The 19,493-nt window shown below is 43.2% G+C and overlaps 1 protein-coding gene across 1 annotated transcript in view; it reads right to left on the bottom strand.

Annotated features, from left to right (window-relative positions):
- The window catches only part of LOC126456347 (damage-control phosphatase ARMT1-like), a 144,016-nt gene that overhangs the window by 68,981 nt on the left and 55,542 nt on the right, over positions 1-19,493 (bottom strand). The window contains exons 3-4 of the mRNA XM_050092100.1: positions 16,593-16,778; positions 7,190-7,333 (exon numbers count right to left, since the gene is read on the bottom strand). Of these exons, the coding sequence (XP_049948057.1) occupies positions 7,190-7,333; positions 16,593-16,778 (330 nt within the window). The remainder of the gene's footprint in view (positions 1-7,189; positions 7,334-16,592; positions 16,779-19,493) is intronic.

Raw genomic sequence — 19,493 nt, 5'->3', positions numbered from 1 at the left:
CTGAATTCCAAGTCTTGAATAGCAGCAAATTTGAAGATTCGAAGTATCCATGAGATCTTCCCCTTCACCTTCACATACATGATGGTTGAATAATTGAAGCGACATCACCATATTTTCATAAGGCATGCCAGGATCATCCCACTGAATTTCGTGGTAGAAATGTGCTAACCACTCTGCACTCTTCCATGTTTTAGCGCACTTGACATCCTTGAAAGACCTCAATGATGCAGTGCTTCCTGAGAATGCCTCTATTATTCTGGCATCATTTGTGTATGCCATATCTTTAAATATGCTCTGTCTACATTCATCATCATTAAAACCATGAAGTAAAGAAATAGGTCATTAAAAAGTAGTAGCATCTTACTTGGCTACAGAATAGACATTATTGTTATTGATCTTTTCAGCTATACACCAAATACAATACATCATAATTGATGGCGGTCCATCAGTGTGGCATCATGCATTCGAATCATAGTGCTTAAAGTGGGGCTCATACTTTGAAATACGTCAGGTGGAAAAAAATTTATATATCAGATAGTTATTACAGAAGTTGTGTAGGGAACATGTAGTAATCAAAAGTGTTCATGCGGCGAGGCCTCTTAATCAGTACATATATGAGAGCACATTAGACACATTTCTTGATTTCACCCGCTCAAACAAGCTGTAAGGAGTAACATTGTCTTTTCCTAGCGAATCCATAGTCCTCAAAGTTAACTGTCGTAACATATTGAGGAAGTAAGAGCTGTAAAATATTTTTTCTAATGTGTGATTACAGCTCTGTTGTTGAACAAACAGAGTTGAGCAGTGACTCTCCCTCTTTGGTAGCGATAACTAAAGCATGACCATACTTTGCACAATACACTCACTATCACACCTTGGAACTACGTCAATACCTTACTCACAGACATCCTGCACACACTTAAAGTTGAATAACTGAATGATGACGGATTCAAAGAGATTATTCTGTTATATACTATTGGTGCACTGAAACCGACAAGCAGGAGTCTATTGTACGCTTGTAATAAAGCATTCTTTGGATTCAGGCCTATAGGAGGTTTATACAAAACATGGTATTCCTTTTTTGAAAATTCATCTTCCGTACACACATGTTATAGGATATAAACAGGTCTGTATCATTAAGTCACCGTTTCTCGCACATGTAACAAACAAAATCTTTGTATGATGCTCTAACAGGCTCTTTTGTTTCTTCTTAACAGACTCAATTTTGCCAGCTGCAACAATAGATCCATCTCATGGTTATCCTCCTCCTGCTGCAAAGTGTTATACAGGTATGGTGCTCGGCAACAGGAACTTAAAAATGTGCTTACACTACAACAATTTTGAGGTTTCTCCACCCATCTCCTAGGCCTGAGAACATTAACCCAGAGTGGACATACTCTAGTATATATTGCACTCACAATGATTTGTTAGTCAGGGGAAATTTGTGTGATCTGGGTGGTGGAACGTACTGACACAAACCCTGACTTGGCAGTCTGAATCTCTAACGAATGCCACTGTTTGTTGGATGGATTTACAAGTATATCGAAAATATGAAAAGGTTTTGTGCCAATAAACCGAAAAGACACTAGGACTTTTTTAAATTGTAATTACATCCTTTATTGATCGACAAATATGCGATGTCGGGAAGCTTTTTTGCAGTGTGAGAAGGACACCCAGCTGGTGCGAGAGTGGAGGTATCATAGTTGTTTTTATACACCTATAATTGAAAGTCAAAAATGTTATGCTACTGCTTGAATATAAAGGTACCATGGCTTATGTTCCGACATATCACCACACGTTTGTGGGAAGTAATCAAACTACTATACACGTAAACACAAAAAAAAAAAAATTACATATGTCCAGTCATAGGGGAAGAATAGATTTGACGTGGTGAATTGTGATTTCAACGCACTGAGAAGTATATCCGAACATAAGGGGTGATAGATTCATTTCATAAAGGGCTGTACATATAGCAATGCAAGGAAACAACTGGACCTGCTACAGTGTACAAACAGGACAGGCAATACGGCTGTAACAAATCGTCCAATCATCGGCAGACCTAAGCTTATCCTCGCGTTTTCCTTGATGCACTATCGACAGAGATGTTGGTTACAGTACATAAAATCGTATTGGTGATATCTTTCCAACCCTTTTGTCTGTGGGAGTATTGTTGATTCTCACATAGTGCCAGACACCTGTGCTTGATAATAGTTGTCTGACAGAGTCTTGGCGGGATGCAGCACCTTCTGGAAGCACTGACTGGATAACTTAAATGTCAGATAATTTCCCAGAACTGAAGATAATCGTGACATGTAGCTGGTGTGACTGTGGGAATACCATAATTTTTTCGGGTGGTGTACACATATATAAGATAACTGCCGTTTGTCTGAAATGTGTATATTTTGATGTTCCAGCTTGTATAGAGAAAATGACTGAGTGTCCTGTTGCGAGGGAGGTATGTATTTGACATGGAAAACTGAGGTAGCCGTAAGGGGAATGACAGATTTTTTTTTTTACATGGAAAATTATGTGCACTATAGACATTGAGATTCGTTTCAGAAGCACGACCAGCAAGAGGAGACATTTTCAGTACATGTCCGACTGCAGCAGCAATCCTAATATTTAATTGTAGTTGCACTGATAAATATGTGCCTAGTTTCCAATATTCTTGTGAGTCTGGAGATGGTCATAGAAAGTATAACAGCAGCCAAGCAGGTTTGGGCCAGAAACTGCATCTCAGCAAACACCTTTGTTCTGGCTGGGGCTTGCCCATCCTCTGTACACCATTTCAGAGTGTCTGACAAAGCTTCCGGCTTTTAACGATTTGGCTCACAGCTCCCCTTGGATGGGTGAATAGTGAACTATACCCAATTTGTGATGCGTTGCCTTCAGGACAGTGTGTGTCATGTGAATACTCTGTGGAAATTTGAGAAGATTCAATGCAACGAGTGTTTGCACTGGGGGCATTGATAGCATTCGAACTTCTATCGCTCGGTTCCTCTCTCTGGCTGACACATGCTTCCACAGCTGCAGTCATGGACCACATTTACGGCGGCAGTTTCCTCCGTCGGCGTTGCACTGCAGCACGGTGAGTATGTGGCATGTATTTGACGAGTAGGCCACTTTTGTGAGGTCGACCTGTCAGTGGAATATGGCAATCTGTACAAAATAGTTTTTTCGCTGAAAGTCTCGTCTGCAGAAAAAAATGGCGGACAGTGCTCCCACACCGGCAGCAGCAGCAGTTTCGCAGGTAAACTCAGTAAGAACCAATCAGTATGATCCGCTCATTCACAAGACATCGTTTGTGCTGGGACATAGGACCTTCTATAGACTGGTTCGAACAAGATGGGGACAAGATATTTACAGAAAGTTCTGAGAGTAACGTGATGTCTTCTTTGTTGACGTGTTGAAAGACCAATTGAAGCAGACTATCCATCTCTGGTGTGATTCTGTCCCTCATCCACCATTGTGGCATAAGGACATCTCCAGATCAGCAGATGCACAAATTCCAGCCATTTTTCTCTTCTGTGGGTTAGTGCTTTGAATTCTTTTTTCTTGTTCTGATTTTCCCATCTGTGCTTAGACAGAGCTCTCTTTCCAAACAAAAAGAATGCTTTTATGATTAACTGTGTTTTCACAAGCATGGACAGACATCATGAAGGCTTTTAGCGATGAGAACAAGGGTGAACCATTACTGCTTCTGCGACAAATGTCAAAAGCAGGATGTTACAATTTCTGAAAAGGGTAACATGTGACGGATGGGCTGTCGCATTAGGATCACTAGGAAGAATGCATCCTGTGTTATTCTGGGATATTTTCGTAAACAGTTTGTGAAAGCATTGCAATAGATTTCTATAGCGCTTTCAGAGGGAGACTTTTAATGTAGAACACTGACAACCTTTTAACTGCACCTGCGAGGGTGAGCCACCATGCAAACATCTTGCTGGGCCTGCAGGTACAAAGGCTATTTGTAGCCACAGTGGATAGGTAAACACGTGTTTCGACAGGAATTTCTCAGGTGTCAAGTATGTAAGGGATACTGCCACCTCATGTTTGTTGGATCCAAATGGACACCTGTGTGTGGCTCGGCAGCTGACTGCCATGTCCTTGCTTTGCAGGAGCCATTGGTGCACACTGACTCCTGGCAGCGTGTGCAGTGGCGTTCTGTGCTTGGTGATCAAAATTACGTGTGATAGGTGTTTCATAACAGTATACATTGTGTGTTTGTTATAAAAAGAAAGGCGATCGATTTAGTTACTTCTTACAAGACCTGCATCTTCCCAAAAAGCAGAGAATGATGAGCAAGAGAAATTCAACCCCAGAAAACCGATTTTTTATAAATAAACAATATACCCTTGAATTTCCTGTCATGAGATCTTTCCTCTCCACCACAGAGCCACCAATTTCCACGTAGAGGAGGGGAGGGGGAAAGGAGAGGGAGGCAGGTGATAGGGTTTACCAGACGACAGGGGTTTATTTATTAATTGATCAATCAAATTAAGTAGTTGATCAAATCGATAAGAGTGAGAGGGGGCTATTGGAGTAACTCAGACCTGAAAGTGTACCTGTGTCAATCAGTGCAACGGGTTGGGTTGGAGGTTTCCTGAAGGGTGGTAAGGTGGGGTGCAGGGGGGATGGGTTGGGGGTGGGGGAACAATAGTTTAAGGACCTGTCAATGGAGAGGCTAGTTTATCCCCAGGGGTATTACCTGTCAATAAAAGGAGAACAATAGGTTTGTCCCTGAGTGCATACTTGCCTCTGATGCAGACAAACCACATTAACAAAATGCACTGATGCCCCTGTTGCCCTACTACTAGTGTTTAACGACCCGTGATTAGAGACAGAGCATGAGCTCAGGTTGGGAGAGGATGGAGAAGGAAAACAGACGTGAGCTTTCAAAGGAATCATCGTGACATTTTCCTGAGGTTTTGTAGGAAAATTATGGAAAACCAAAATCAGGATGGCCGAACGCTGGTTTGAGGCGTTGTCCTCCAGAAGGCGAGCCAGTAGTATTAACTACTGCGCCGTCTCACTGTGTGGTTTTTGTGCGAAAGGGAGAGACTCAATGACCGAGTATTTGCTAGGTGGGCAGAATCGTTGTGTCGCAAGGTGGAGACATCAGCAATCTGGAAGCAGTGTTTGACAACAACGAGAAAGATACGCCAACGTCGTATAGAAGAGCGAAAATTCCATTTCTTTGAGTGAAAACGGATGACGTTTTGTGTGTGACCTTCTCCTCTTTAACTGTTTCCAGTTTTGTTTATGGAGCAGATAATACAAACCGATTGGTGACAGTGTAGCAACAGTTTGCAGTGCTAGTTTTCTAGCCCAATTATAAGATATGAGATTCTCGAAAGTAACTGTCTCGCCGGACAAAGTGAGGCTGCATACCCTGCTGCAGTGTCATAGAATTATGTATAGCAGTGGATAGAAACAACACAGGTCCGCCGACAAACTTTAACCCAATTTTGCTCTGTGAGACATACAGCAACTTCCCTGGCTACCACATCTCCAGACTTGACCGAGCACATATGAGCTATGACGGGCGAGAAGACGCTCGTGTGACTAGTCAACAAGAACTCTTACATACTTACGTGAACAGTCGAGGAGGGGTGGAATAATATATCGAAGGATAGTATTCCCCACTTGTACTATCGGTTAGATGCCAAAGTCAGAGCCTGCATTGCCGCCTATGGAGGCTATACCAAGTACTAATATGGGGGTTTCAGCATGGGTCAACCTGGTACCTCAGAACCGCTAATGCTATTGACCTGTAAATGTAATCATAAGTACTATTTCAAAAACAAATCTCGAGTGGACGGGAACCCGCTAAAAGGGTGTACTAACTTTTTTCGGCCGGTTAGCGTGATAGTTAAAGTTTCTGATGGACTTGTTCATTTAAATGTGGAACGTTGTACCGTAAGAGAACAGTCTGTTAATTTCTGTATCAGGTGATGTTTTAACAGCTAATAACAGTTGTAACTTATCCAGCAATCCTGTGGCAAAGATCTGCATCAAAGTTAAGTAAGCCTTTTTTCATTTGTATCTTGAAGTGAACTAATATTTCATGTATTCTGGTGTGGTGAGCCTTCTCCCAGAGCAATCAGAGATCCCACAGTTGTGCCAGACGAACGTAGTTTCGTCTGTCACAACAGGCACATTATCTCAAATATTCAGTTTAGAGTACTGCACACTGAGTTCCATGGGACTTGACACAGGCCGAGAAGGTACACAGAGCTGAAATCTGTAATTGACTTTTGTAAATCGAGAATGAAGATCCAAATTTTTTGGAGGAACTGGTGAATCATGATGAAGCGTGGTGTCCCTATTACACACATAGGAAGAAAGTCTAATCTATGCGATGGAAATATCCCAGGTCCAAGAAATTCTGTGCTGCTCCATCTGCAGGTAAGCAGAAGATCTAAGTGTTTTGGGACATGTGTGGCATACTGCGAATCGCCTGGCTGTCACTAGAAACAACTGTCAACAGCAGGGTGTCCTGTGACGCCCTTACATGATTATGTGCAGAATTCACCATATGCTACAGGGAAAGTGATCAAAAGGAGCATTTCTCCAGCACGACAATGTGCAGCCACCACGACTGTGAAGTTGACATCACTTGGATTCTTTGTGCCACACCCTCTGTATTCACCAGATCTTGCAGTGTCTGATAATGCTTTATTCGATAGCATGAAAGATGCACTGCAAGGTGATAAGTTTGGGCAATAATAAAGAATTGCAAGCAGTTGTCCACGAATGGGTGGGTAGTGCCCCAAATAACCATTCTGTAAAGCTGTAATGAATGTTCCAGGGTGGTGTCAGTGGTGTATTGACATTAATATGAACTCTATCGAGAGAAACCATGTACACTGAATCGTGTTCGTTATTAAAAAAGTATAAAAACTACTACTGTAAATCATTTCCAAACGTTGCTCGTATTGTGCAACATGCTATATCAACTACACTTGTTTTACATTTCTATGGCAGAACATCGCAATCACATCTGTATGCTATCAAGTGAAAAATCCCTGGTAGTTTCTCCAGTAGTGCCCGGACAGGTAGTGTATTCTTCAATTAGTCGGAAAGCTTTTTATAATTGTGTGTCGCTATTTTAATAACTCTGCTATATTTAGGACACGACAGGCAAAGTTACACAGCGGTGTAATCTGATGTGGTGTGAGTCGCGTACCTTGAGATGGATGCGCACCCTGGTGGCCCCCAGCGTGGTGAGCAGCTGCGCCAGGCACAAGTCGGCGAACAGCTCGTAGCCCATGTTGTCACACACCAGGTCCACCGTCACGCAACCCGCTCCAGACTGCAGCACTGTCCACACCTGTTTCGGGCGCACACAGCGATAAAAACAAAATGTTCAAATGTGTGTGAATTTCTAAGGGACCAAAATGTTGAGGTCATCGGTCCCTCGACGTACACACTACTTTAACTTATGCTAAGAACAACACACACACTTATGCCCGAGGGATGACTCGAACCTCCGTGACATGGTGCCTCAAACCCTGCGGCCACTCCGTGCGGCAATAAAAACAAGCTCCATTATAGATGTGAAATATCGATGTATCGACTTTATGGTAAATATTATGAGTGATATCTATGCTAACGATAGATCGGATGTAAAATATTGGTATTTTCGAGATACTGGATTTGCATACATTACAAAGGGTGATCGTTGCTTGAAAACAAAACAGAACTTACATGTCCAAAAAGGAATATTATTTAAATTTGTTTCAAGAAATATCTGAGACTGCTGGTTTACAAATGTTTATCAAGAAAATCAGCTTTTTAGAAAACATGAATTCCATTGCTTTTAAACTAAAGAAAATTTGTAGAGCAGGTTAATGACGGTAAACCTATACCAGTGCAAATATTAGAGAGAAAACAGACAGAACTCGTCTAAAAGAGAGGTTACGCTTATAGAACATGTCTTATGTCATAAAGGAATAGCTGATTTGGTATTAAGGGAAGCTGTTGGTAATTAAAGCTGTAGGGAAAAATTTGTAGAGGGAGATGAAGCCTTGAACGCAGTAAGCCGGTTAGAATGTATGTAGACTGCAGTAGTTATGCAGATATTTGCGCGTGGTAAACAAGTGTGGAGAGCTGCATCAAACCAGTCTTCTGAAGACCACAACAACAACGTGCTTTAACACAGTACTAAACAAGAAAAAAAGAAACTGACGTGCTAAAAAGTCGAAAGCACCCTAAGGCTGCTATGAAAAAATACAAAAGTGGAAACGCTACGTGTAAAGTTCTTTTGTGTCAGGATTTACTAAAAACTAAAACTGAAGGACACCTTAACAAGTTGACAACGGAGCTCTGTTTGCTATCTTCTTACATTTGAAGCGTCTTTCATTCTAGAATGAATTTTTCACTCTGCAGCAGGGTGTCCGCTAACATGAAACTTCCTAGCAAATTAAAGCTGTGTAAAAAACCAATATCCGAACTCGGAACCATTGCCCGTACAATCTCTCATTCTGTTCGCCACCAGACAAAAAAGTTAATTTATTTTGGATTCCTTCAAGCCTCATTGTCTTCAAAATCGTCTTATGACGTCACATTGCGATAGTTAGATAATTGCAAATCTTTAAAAGGCATAAGAATCTCGTAAATGGGGCAAGAGGGCAGAAGTGTTTGACTGGTGGAGGGGGGGGGGGGGGAGGCTGGAGGTTAACTCAAATTAGTTTTGTGGCGAATGACGAAATAGTTTCTGAACTTCACAGTAAAAGGCTCTCAGTAGACTTACTACTGGTTAGTATCCTTTACGTTTTCTGGTTTCTTTAAATTGATACCCAGTTAATACACTACTGGCCATTAAAATTGCTACACCAAGAAGAAATGCAGATGATAAAAGGGTATTCATTGGACAAATATATTATACTAGAACTAACATGTGATTACATGTTCACGCAATTTGGGTGCATAGATCCTGAGAAATCAGTTCCCAGCACAAACACCTCTGGCCGTAATAACGGCCTTGATACGCCTAGGCATTGAGTCAAACAGAGCTTGGATGGCGTGTACAGGTACAGCTGCCCATGCAGCTAAAACTCGATACCACAGGTAATCAAGAGTAATGACTGGCGTATTGTGACGAGCCAGTGGCTCGGCCACCATTGACCAGACGTTTTCAATTGGTGAGAGATCTGGAGAATGTGCTGGCCAGGGCAGCAGTCGAACATTTTCTGTATCCAGAAACGCCCATGCAGGATCTGCAACATGCGGTCGTGCATTATCCTGCTAAAATGTAGGATTTCTCAGGGATTGAATGAAGGGTAGTGCCACGGGTCGTAACACATCTGAAATGTAACGTCCACTGTTCACAGTGCCGTCAACGCGAACAAGAGGTGACCGAGACGTGTAACCAATGGCACCCCATACCATCACGCCGGGTGATACGCCAGTATGGCGATGACGAATACACGCTTCCAATGTTCGTTCACCGCGATGTCGCCAAACACGGATGCGATCATCATGATGCTGTAAACAGAACCTGGATCCATCCGAAAAAATGACGGTTTGCCATTCGTGCACCCTGGTTCGTCGTTGAGTACACCATCGCAGGCGCTCCTGTCTGTGATGCAGCGTCAAGGGTAACCGCAGCCATGGTCTCCGAGCTGATAGTCCATGCTGCTGCAAACGTCGTGGAACTGTTCGTGCAGATGGTTGTTGTCTTGCAAATGTCCCCATCTGTTGACTCAGGGATCGAGACGTGGCTGCACAATCCATTACAGCCATGCGGATAAGATGCCTGTCATCTCGACTGCTAGTGAAACGAGGCCGTATTACCCTCCTGAACCCACCGATTCCATATTCTGCTAACAGTCATTGGATCTCGACCAATGCGAGCAGCAATGTCGCAATACGATAAACTGCAATCACGATAGGCTACAATCCGATCTTTACCAAAGGCGGAAACGTGATGGTATGCATTTCTCCTCCTTACACGAGGCATCACAACAACGTTTCACCAGGCAACGCCGGTCAACTGCTGTTTGTGTATGAGAAATCGGTTGGAAACTTTCCTCATGTCAGCACGTTGTAGGTGTCACCACCGGTGCCAACCTTGTGTGAATGCTCTGAAAAGCTAATCATTTGCTTATCACGGCATCTTCTTCCTGTCGGTTAAATTTTGCGCGTGTAGCACGTAATCTTCGTGTTGTAGCAATTTTAACGGCCGGTAGTGTATGTATGTCTGTCTGGCGAGGCAATATGCGTGGTCGACCTGCGAAGTCTTTTTTCTATGGAGTTTGGTGGCAGCTGCCCTAACCTGCCTTCAGTAGTTACTCGTCTGTTTACCATTGAATCTAAGTCTGCTTTTTGGTTTTCTGCTTTTTGATTTACATACATCTCGGGCTATGTCATATCTTCACTTGATTTTCTCACAGTTTGTTTCCAGTTGGTATTTGTTTGAAAATATCTAGTTACTGATTCACGTAATCCTTGAGTACCATGCACACCATGTTGACTTCTGCGTCCGTTTACCAACCCCCTCACGGACCCTCTACCATCTAATTACGACTAAATTTCTACCCCTTTTATCCACAGTGAACATTTCTGCATATTCTGCATTGACTCCAATAACCCCATTGTTTTCCCTCTAATCACCAATCTTGGTGTGCTGCCATGGCTATTCCGAGACATCCCCTCGCCCTATACCTACATACACTGCATACCCCACCTTAACGCAACTTTAACTGACCCCCTCATCCAGACAATGAAATTCGCTCCGACATATAACTATCATGTAACTACAACTCTTCCTCACCCCACTACCCATCTCCATAGTCAAAATCGATAATGCATGTCTGTTCGTTGGCGCTCGACTCAGAGGTAAGCCAGTTCGAATCCTGGTGGTGGACAGAATTTTCACTGCTAGTATTTGGTCAGCAAATCAAGGAGAGATGGTGGTGTAATGTTCTTGATCATCAGTCTTTGCGCCAGTGTCTGCAGTGTCGCGTGAAATGAGGGCATGTGGTACTGTTGATGGTGCTCCACCCACTGTATGAGGGTGCTACACTCTGTGCTATTCGAGATGCATAGACTATGTACTGTCATCAGGTTTCATTTCATCCTTCTGCTTCTCTCATTATCGTACAGCGCAAACATGATACTACACTATACACACATTCACTACACTCATCTATGCTCCACATATACACATACAAAACAATTCTTACATACCCCCAAAGAAAGGGGCCATTGTGTGCAGAGGAAGAACTTCCTTTCTGCTAGCTGGCTAACAATGTTGTACTACGTTTACATCTTTACCTATCACACTCCCCTGTTCACCTTTCTGCATTCCCTCCCCTCTTGATACCATGATTCTACATATGCACCAAGACTCCACCTCACTTTGTCTTCTCACTATTCATTCCAGCATCTACCTTTGTCTCCATATATATACTCAATGGACCTCTATCTTTATACCCACTCTCTTCAACCCTACAGATCGACTTTTCACCTCATCAAAACATTTTCTTTTGTACAGTGCAGACGCTTCAGTGAACCTTCAGTAAACATGCCGTGTTCCTTTTTAAGAGATTGTCGCTGTTCCTGCAAAGCATTTTGAATACATATTTAAATTTTTATCTTTACCATTTAGTCTTTTGACTTTAATTTAAACAACAAAGAAAATTAACAGTTTAATTTAATGTAAAACCCAACAAAATTATCCTTTTTATAGATTTTAAAAAATCTGTAAATTTTTTCAGTCTTTAATTACAATTATTCCGTCTTTATTTATATTTTTAAAGGTTTTGACTGACGAGTAGCGTTTTGGAACATGTTTTTTGCTTGTGTATTATGACACTTCTGGAGACCAAAAATCTCCTTTGTAGGAACCAACATGGGTTCTGAAAACAACGATCGTGTGAAATCCAGCTCTTTCTGTTTGTCTGCAGTACATGCACGGGCCTGGGGTAGATGCCATGTTCCTTGACTTCTGCAAGACAAACGATACAGTTCAGTCCTTTCGCCTAATGAAGAAAATACGAGCGTATGCAACGTGAGACCAATTGTGTGACAGAATTGAAGGGTTTTTAGCAAACAGAGCACAGCATGTCACTCTCAACTGAGAGAATCTCCACTCGAAAATCTAGCTTGAGCAGTGACTGAGGATTGCTATAGCACTATTAGTTTTTCACAATATACACAAATGACCTAGCAGACAATGTTAGAAGTTCCATAAGGTTTTTTTGGGGATGATGCTGTTGTTTATAGAGAATTCACAACGCTAGAAAATTGTAGCGAAATGCAGGAAGACATGCAGAAGATCGATGATTGGTGCTCGGGAGCAGCAGTTGACCCTCAGTATAAACATATGTAGGGTAAGTAATGGAACAACCTGTGTACCACCCCACTTTCCATTGTTGCCAGATGTATCAAAGATGGCAGAGATGACATCATCAAAAATGGCGGCATGTAGACTTGGCAACAGCGCATGACATCAGCCAAGATGGCGGCTATGACGTCTGCCGATGACGCAAGTACCGTTCTCCAATATGACGGCTTTTGGCGGGAAAGTCCCACGTCCCCCTCCCCCAGAAAAGTGGCGGGAAGTTCAAATTAAAACAGGATGATGCATCACACCATGGTTGTCTCTACTAACCTAAGAAAAGAAGCAGGAAGATAAGTCACTTGGGCTACCCCCACTAACCTAAGTCATCCGACCGCCACTTCTTCCTATGAACTAGCACCAAGTTTGAATTTAAGCTATAAATAGAGGCAATTCACATATCTCTACTAAGCTAAGGAAACGGTGAAAAAGAAAGGACACTTGGAATAACCTCAGTTACCTGAACCCCACCTCCTCCTCCTAAGGATTCATGGGAAAAGGACTAGGACATAAGTCTTTATTTAAACAATTTCATGCAGTACAGCCATCCAGTGTGTTCACCATAAGCTCCAGACTCCAACTGACTTAGTACACAGCGCCACCACCAGAGGGCGCTGTCATCCAAGCTGGCGGCCGTGATGTCAGTTGATGACACAAGTACCGTTACACCTGTGACATCACAGACACGCTGATACGGTTCTAAACCCAAATCCAAGATGATGTAGATGGGAAATTCCAAAACTACCATTCCCCCCTCCCAGGCGGGAAATTCAGATTTTATCAGATTTTTGCGAGTGCCATGCACACCTGGACTTGGAAGGAAATAGTTAAAGTCTCCTCCACGATCCTCAACTGACCGCCACGTCCCCTTACCAACACATATTGGTGGACTAATGTGCACTATCGTGTACTAACGTGCACAGCGCGTGATGTCATCCAAGATGGCGCCCGTGAAATCAGTTGATGATGCAAGTGCCACACCCCCATGGCGGAAAGTTTGAAGTTTGGCGGGAAGATAGGTCAATTGGGCTACCTCTGCCATCCAAAGAAAATGGCACAAAAGAAAGGACACTTGGACTACCTCCACTAATCTAAGTCACCAGACCGCCACCTCATCCTAGGAATTTGTGGGAGAAGGACTCAGCTTGCACTGGGCTGGTGGAGAGAGGAAGAAGTGTACTTTATTTATTTTGGAACAATTTATTTAGGGGTGGAGTATATTTATTACACTGATACAAAAGACACGCTCTGACATGCTTGGGATCATGTCACGCAGCCTACAGACATGTGAACCACAAAAAGACTCTGCAAACATTCTAGTTCATCGTCAACTGTCGAAATCATGCACCAGTCTTTATTTAAACAATGGAGCCATTACCGCCATCCAGTGTGTTCGCCACAAGGCCCAGAGGCCCTCTGACCTAGTGCACAGCAGCATCACCACCAGAGTGCGCTGTCATCCCTCTCACCTGTTCGACCACTTTCTCTCTATCGCCACTCTAATGGGACACCTCTGAGGTATGGATACCGATGTCACAGATCGTGCTGTTCCACCACTTGTGACGTGTGTGTATGTGTGACGCGCATGCAGACGTCACAGATCGTGCTATACAAAAACTGTTCCACTGCTCCTAAATAATTCAGTACATCGTTATGCGGTCACAATATTAACTCATAAAATGTCCAAATAACACATAGCATGGCCTACAGACCTGCTCACAAAATAATCCAACAGACATGCGCAAGCACTGCCCACAGCCCCCTGTCCACTGCACCGCACTGGAGGCTACCAGTGAAGTGATGAACCGTCAGCTGCCAAGTCACACACAGCTGCATGCAGTCATGAGGCAGCGACATCCCATTCATACTCCATACCTAAATACATGTTCACCTGGGCACAGTAGCTGATGCAACTGGACGAGAGTGAAGACCTATTTTTTCTGTGTGCACTCACACAGGGTCCGGACCGAGCACTCATGTGTTTTTTAACATTGCTGGCGCAATCACTCTATAGTTGCGGTACGGGTCCAGTGGGAGCACCTTAAACCATTGTTTTCTGCAGAGGAGACTTTCAGCACTAAAATTATTTTCCACAGATCGCTAAATTGCACTCACAGTTAAACCCACAAAATTTGTCTACTGATCGTCAAATATATACATATTATACTCACAAAAATATTGGAAGGCAGGAACATATTTACCAGTCTAACTACAATTAAATATTATTACGATTGCCGCAACATCCTGACAACCAAACTTCCCGCCAAGAGGGTGTGTCACTTGCATCAACAGCTAATGTCACGGCCGCCATCTTGGATGACGTCATATGCTATGCACGTTAGTGCACGTTAGTACACGTTATCCCTCCAACATGGGTTGGTAAGGGGACGTGGCAGTCGGTTTAGAATCATGATGTAGACTTTAATTATTTCCTTCCAAGTCCAGGTGGGCGTGGCACTCGCGAAAATCTGACAAATCTGAATTTCCCGCCTGGGAGTGGGGTGTGACACTTTTTGAATTACCCACCACCGCCATCTTGGATTTGAGGTTCGAACCCTATCAGTGTGTCTGCGACATCACAGGTCTAATGTTGCTGGCATCATCACCTGACGTCATAGCTGCCATATTGGACGACAGCGCCCTCCGGTGGTCGCACTGTGTACTAAGTCAGTTTGAATCTGGACCTTGTGGTGAACACAGTGTTTCCTTCCATTTTGGATTACGTCATAGATGAGAGCACTCTCTGGTGATGTCGCTGTGTACTAAGTCAGTTGGAGTCCGGACCTCGTGGTGAACACACTTGATGGCCATACTGCATGAAATTGTTTAAATAAAGACAAATGTGCAAGTCCTTTTCCCACGAATCTTTAGGAGGAGGTGGCGGTCAGGTGACTGAGGTTAGTCCAAGTGTCCTTTTTTCGCGCCATTTCCTTAACGTAGTAGAAATACGCGAATTGACCTTTACTTACAGCCAAAATTCAAACTTGGTGCCAGTTCATAGGAAGAAGTGGCGGTCAGATGACTTAGATTCGGCAGGGTCAGGGATTTTCTCTGCCTCATGATGACTGGGTGTTGTGTGATGTCCTTAGGCTAGTTAGGTTTAAGTAGTTCTAAGTTCTAGGGGACTGATGACCATAGATGTTAAGTCCCATAGTGCTCAGAGCCATTTGAACCATTTGACTTAGATTAGTGGGGGTAGCCCAAGTGACTTATCTTCCCGCGATTTTTCTTAGGTTAGTAGAGATAACTGCGGTGTGATTGGAATTTTAACTTCCCGCCATTATTCTGGGGGAGGGGGGCGCGGCACTTTCCCGTTAAAAGCCGCCATCTTGTAGAAGGGTACGTGCGTCATCGGATGACGTCATGGCCGCCATCTTGGATGACGTTTTGCGCTGTTGCCAAGTCTACATGCCGCGATATTGGATGATGTCAATGCCGCCATCATGGATACATCTGGCAACAATGTAAAGTGGGGTGGTACGCAGGTTGTTCCATTACTAACGTGTTGGGAGCACAATTGCAGAACAACCATTCGAAGCACTTATTTAGATAAAATATCTAGGAGTACTCGTATGGAACTGTCACATTAAATTAACTGCAGGTAAGGTAGATGTCAGACTGATTGATTCACTGGAATCATTGGAAGAATCCTCAGGAACAAAGGATGTAACTTACAAAAGATTTGCTCGAAAAATACTTGAATACTGTTCGCCAGTCTGGGGTACCATATGGGCTTAATACATGAAATAGAGAAGATCCAAACAGCGGCAGCACGTTTCGTTACAGGTTGCTCTAGTAAGCGCGAAAGCAACACAGAGATACTCAGCCAAGCCCAGGGGCAGACGCTGCAAGAGAGGCGTTCTGCATCACAGCGTGGTCTATTGTTAAAGTTCCGGTAGAATACGTTCATGAAAGTCAACCAGTATGTCGCTTCTCGAAGACCATGAAGATATAATCGAGCCCACACAGAGGCTTGCCGGCAATCGTTTTTCCAGCGAACTGTACGTAAGTGGAACAGAAAAAGGGGAAAGTGACACTAGTACACAAGGAACACTATGTCACATATTGTAAGGCGGCTTGCTGAGATTGTACCGCTGGCAGTTCACCCTCCACCCATATAGGGCAAGGGGGATCAAATAACAACATAGAAAAAAGAACTGGATAGTCAAAGGCTACATCAATTAATTTCTTCACAAAACCCCATACATGAATGAACGCCGCCAAATAGGTAGCGCACAGGGCTCACCGTCTCGGACTGGTCGGCGATGAAGGCGTCGTCGGAGGGCGCGGTGATGGCGGTCAGCTCGTCTTGATCTAGCACGACGCCCGCAGACAGCGAGAGGTCTGCCGCGTTGGCGCGCGTCGCAGTCTTCAGCAACCGCGACAAATCCTCCCGACTCGTCCCAGCTTCAGCCATCCACTCCGCCAGCGCCTGCACACACCACACGTTTGGCTCTCCGTGGGCAGAGAGTCAGCTAACTTACTCTAAAAAAAAAAAAAAAAAAAAAAAAAAGGGGACAGGCGTTCCAGAGAGACACAATTCCTTTTACTCTCGCCGATGGATATGCTTTGCTGCTCATTCGCGACAAAGTAAAGCTGTGCGCCAGTCTGAGAATCCATCCCAGTCATCACTTCTTATGGGCAGTCATCGACAAATAGAGCCAAAAGCGTATGCCTCACGATCACGAAATGACTCAAGGTCTCAAATAAGCACCGGCGGCTCTCCATGTTTTCAAGACTCCCCAGAGGCTCGCCCACAGTGCTGTTGGGCTAGTACGCATGGATACAGGTTGGAATAGAGAGACTGACACAAACTCTACTGAACTGTAATGAGTCTTCTGTAAAAGAGCATTTGTTATCATTCGGCATACCACGTCCTATCTTATTATTATTCAGTGTGTCCGCCCCCGGTAGCTGAGTGGTGAGCGTGACAGAATGTCAATCCTAAGACCTCGGGTTCGGTTCCCGGGTGGGTCGGAGATTTTCTCCACTCAGGGACTGGGTGTTGTGTTACCCTAATCATCATCATTTCATCCCCATCGACGCGCAAGTGGTGTCAAATCGAAAGACTTGCACACGGCGAAAGGTCTACCCGACGGGAGGCCCTAGTCGCACGACATTTTATTTGTTATTCAGTGTTTGATGCGTTTGGCCAGTCACAAACATACAGTCCTGGTAACCACATCAGATAAGGAATTAGTCATCTCCAGGTGACAGCCCGCTAATACTGTGTAATACCATCTCAATGATATCATTTCGCATAGGGAGAGTCCAGTTTCTTCAGATACCGCATATTCAGCTGAATTAATGGGTATTACTGGAAGTAGAGGAAAGATGTAAAGGAATAAATGTTGGTGTCATTCCTTTTTGGCAATTTAAGATTTGATTAAAATTTTTAGGTAGTACCAAATGTGAATATTCCATTATTGTTAGGATTATGTTGTCTGAAGCAGCTACTACATCAGCAATTAAAAAGGTGATAGAACAGAGTATAACTGAATGACCCCAGAGTGAATACAATAAAAACTCGACATCTGGCTTTAGACACCAGAGCACTAAATCAAATTACACAGATTCAAAGAGATAAACAGTTACCAGTGGAACAAGTACTAGCTAAATTAAATGAGCAAGATGTATTAGTAGCACCTGGCTACTGGCAGGTTGTCCTGCAAACACAGTCACATCCTTAAACAGCATCTCTCTTTGAAAGGTGGTCCTTTCAATTCAGTGTTTTGGCGTTTGGCCTTAATATGTCAGTATCTGTATTCATGCGGGCATTACATTTGCCTTCGGGCAACGTCGATGACTTGTTCATTATTTTCAAGACATGGATCGAGCATAAAGAGGCGTTAGAGGAACTTTTTAATAAGTTTGAACAAATGGGGAATTACTGTAAAACTGGCCAAATCTTCATTTAGTATGAAGAAGCTAAAATTTCTAGGTCGTATTGTGGGTGGAGACCTACAACGGGTTGAAGATGTCGTTAAAGGTCGTTATTCTCATAACAACAAACAGTTACGGTCATTTCTAGGCATGATAAACTTCTTTCGAAAATTTCTAACGGAAGATCATGTTAAGACTCTTCTTATTACGCAATTGTTGAAACAACTGTCACATCTGTTCTGGAGTGAGGAAGACAAATTAGTTTTTGATGAAATTAAAGAAAAATTGTTATATTCGCCTCTGTTGTACCAGACAAGTCTCAATGAGGTAACTATGATATCAACAGACGCCTCCGATTGTGGCTTGCGAGGTTTTCCAAGGACATTTATCTATGGAAGGGGAGAGAAATTATTCCATTATACAAAAGAAAGCGTCAGCTGTAGTCCGCACTTTCAGAAAATTTAGGTATCTCTTAGCAGAAAACAAAAACCATAGTGTGCACCGAGCATCAGGAACTGACCTCTTCAATGAGTAGAAGTTATTTCATAACAAACTGATGACATGGGTTTTGTTCCTTCAACAGGAGAAATGATAATTTTTTTCTTCTGGGAGGAGGGGGGGGGGGGCGGGGGGGGCTCAACTCTATTCAAGTATTAGATGTTCATTCGGATCAGTATCTCAAAATATTAGCAGCTGAACTGTCATAAATAGTTTCAACGATTAGGATTGAAAAACAGGTTGCATGTACTCAAAATTGTAGTACAAACGAATGGAAATGAAGATACTATAGTAGAAATACTGTGATGCTTATTGATGTTGATGTAAATCGCTCCGTAAATCGCTAGTACTTAGCGCCTATTGACTGCTTGTGATGCAGCAGTCCACTTCAATTACTTTCTTTCTCAGCAGAGTTACCCCTTCACGAATATACCACAATATATTAAATACGTCAGCATCTCTTAAGTTGATTCTGTCAAAAAACGAAGAAATGTCATTTTTGCAGGTGGAGTTCGAAATGGGGAAAAGCAAACATAATCGCACGTACATTCTGAAGTGACTACGTCAGATTGACAACAAGAAGTGAAACTAGATATTTACCAGTATTTTAACACGTTTTCACCACTGTCTTTAAGGTCTTCATTGAGTGATGCCACTTTTGCTACTTTAGTTTGAAAAAATGATATGACTGATGCTTGCGAAGATCTTTTTTGAGCTGTTGGCTCGATGATTGTTCCTAAAAAGAGGTAATGAACATATGAAATGC

This window comes from Schistocerca serialis, chromosome 2, assembly GCF_023864345.2.
Source record: "Schistocerca serialis cubense isolate TAMUIC-IGC-003099 chromosome 2, iqSchSeri2.2, whole genome shotgun sequence".
In the NCBI taxonomy this organism is placed as follows: domain Eukaryota; kingdom Metazoa; phylum Arthropoda; class Insecta; order Orthoptera; family Acrididae; genus Schistocerca; species Schistocerca serialis.
Note: the sequence above shows the minus strand (reverse complement) of the source record. Positions and strands in the feature narration are given on the sequence as shown.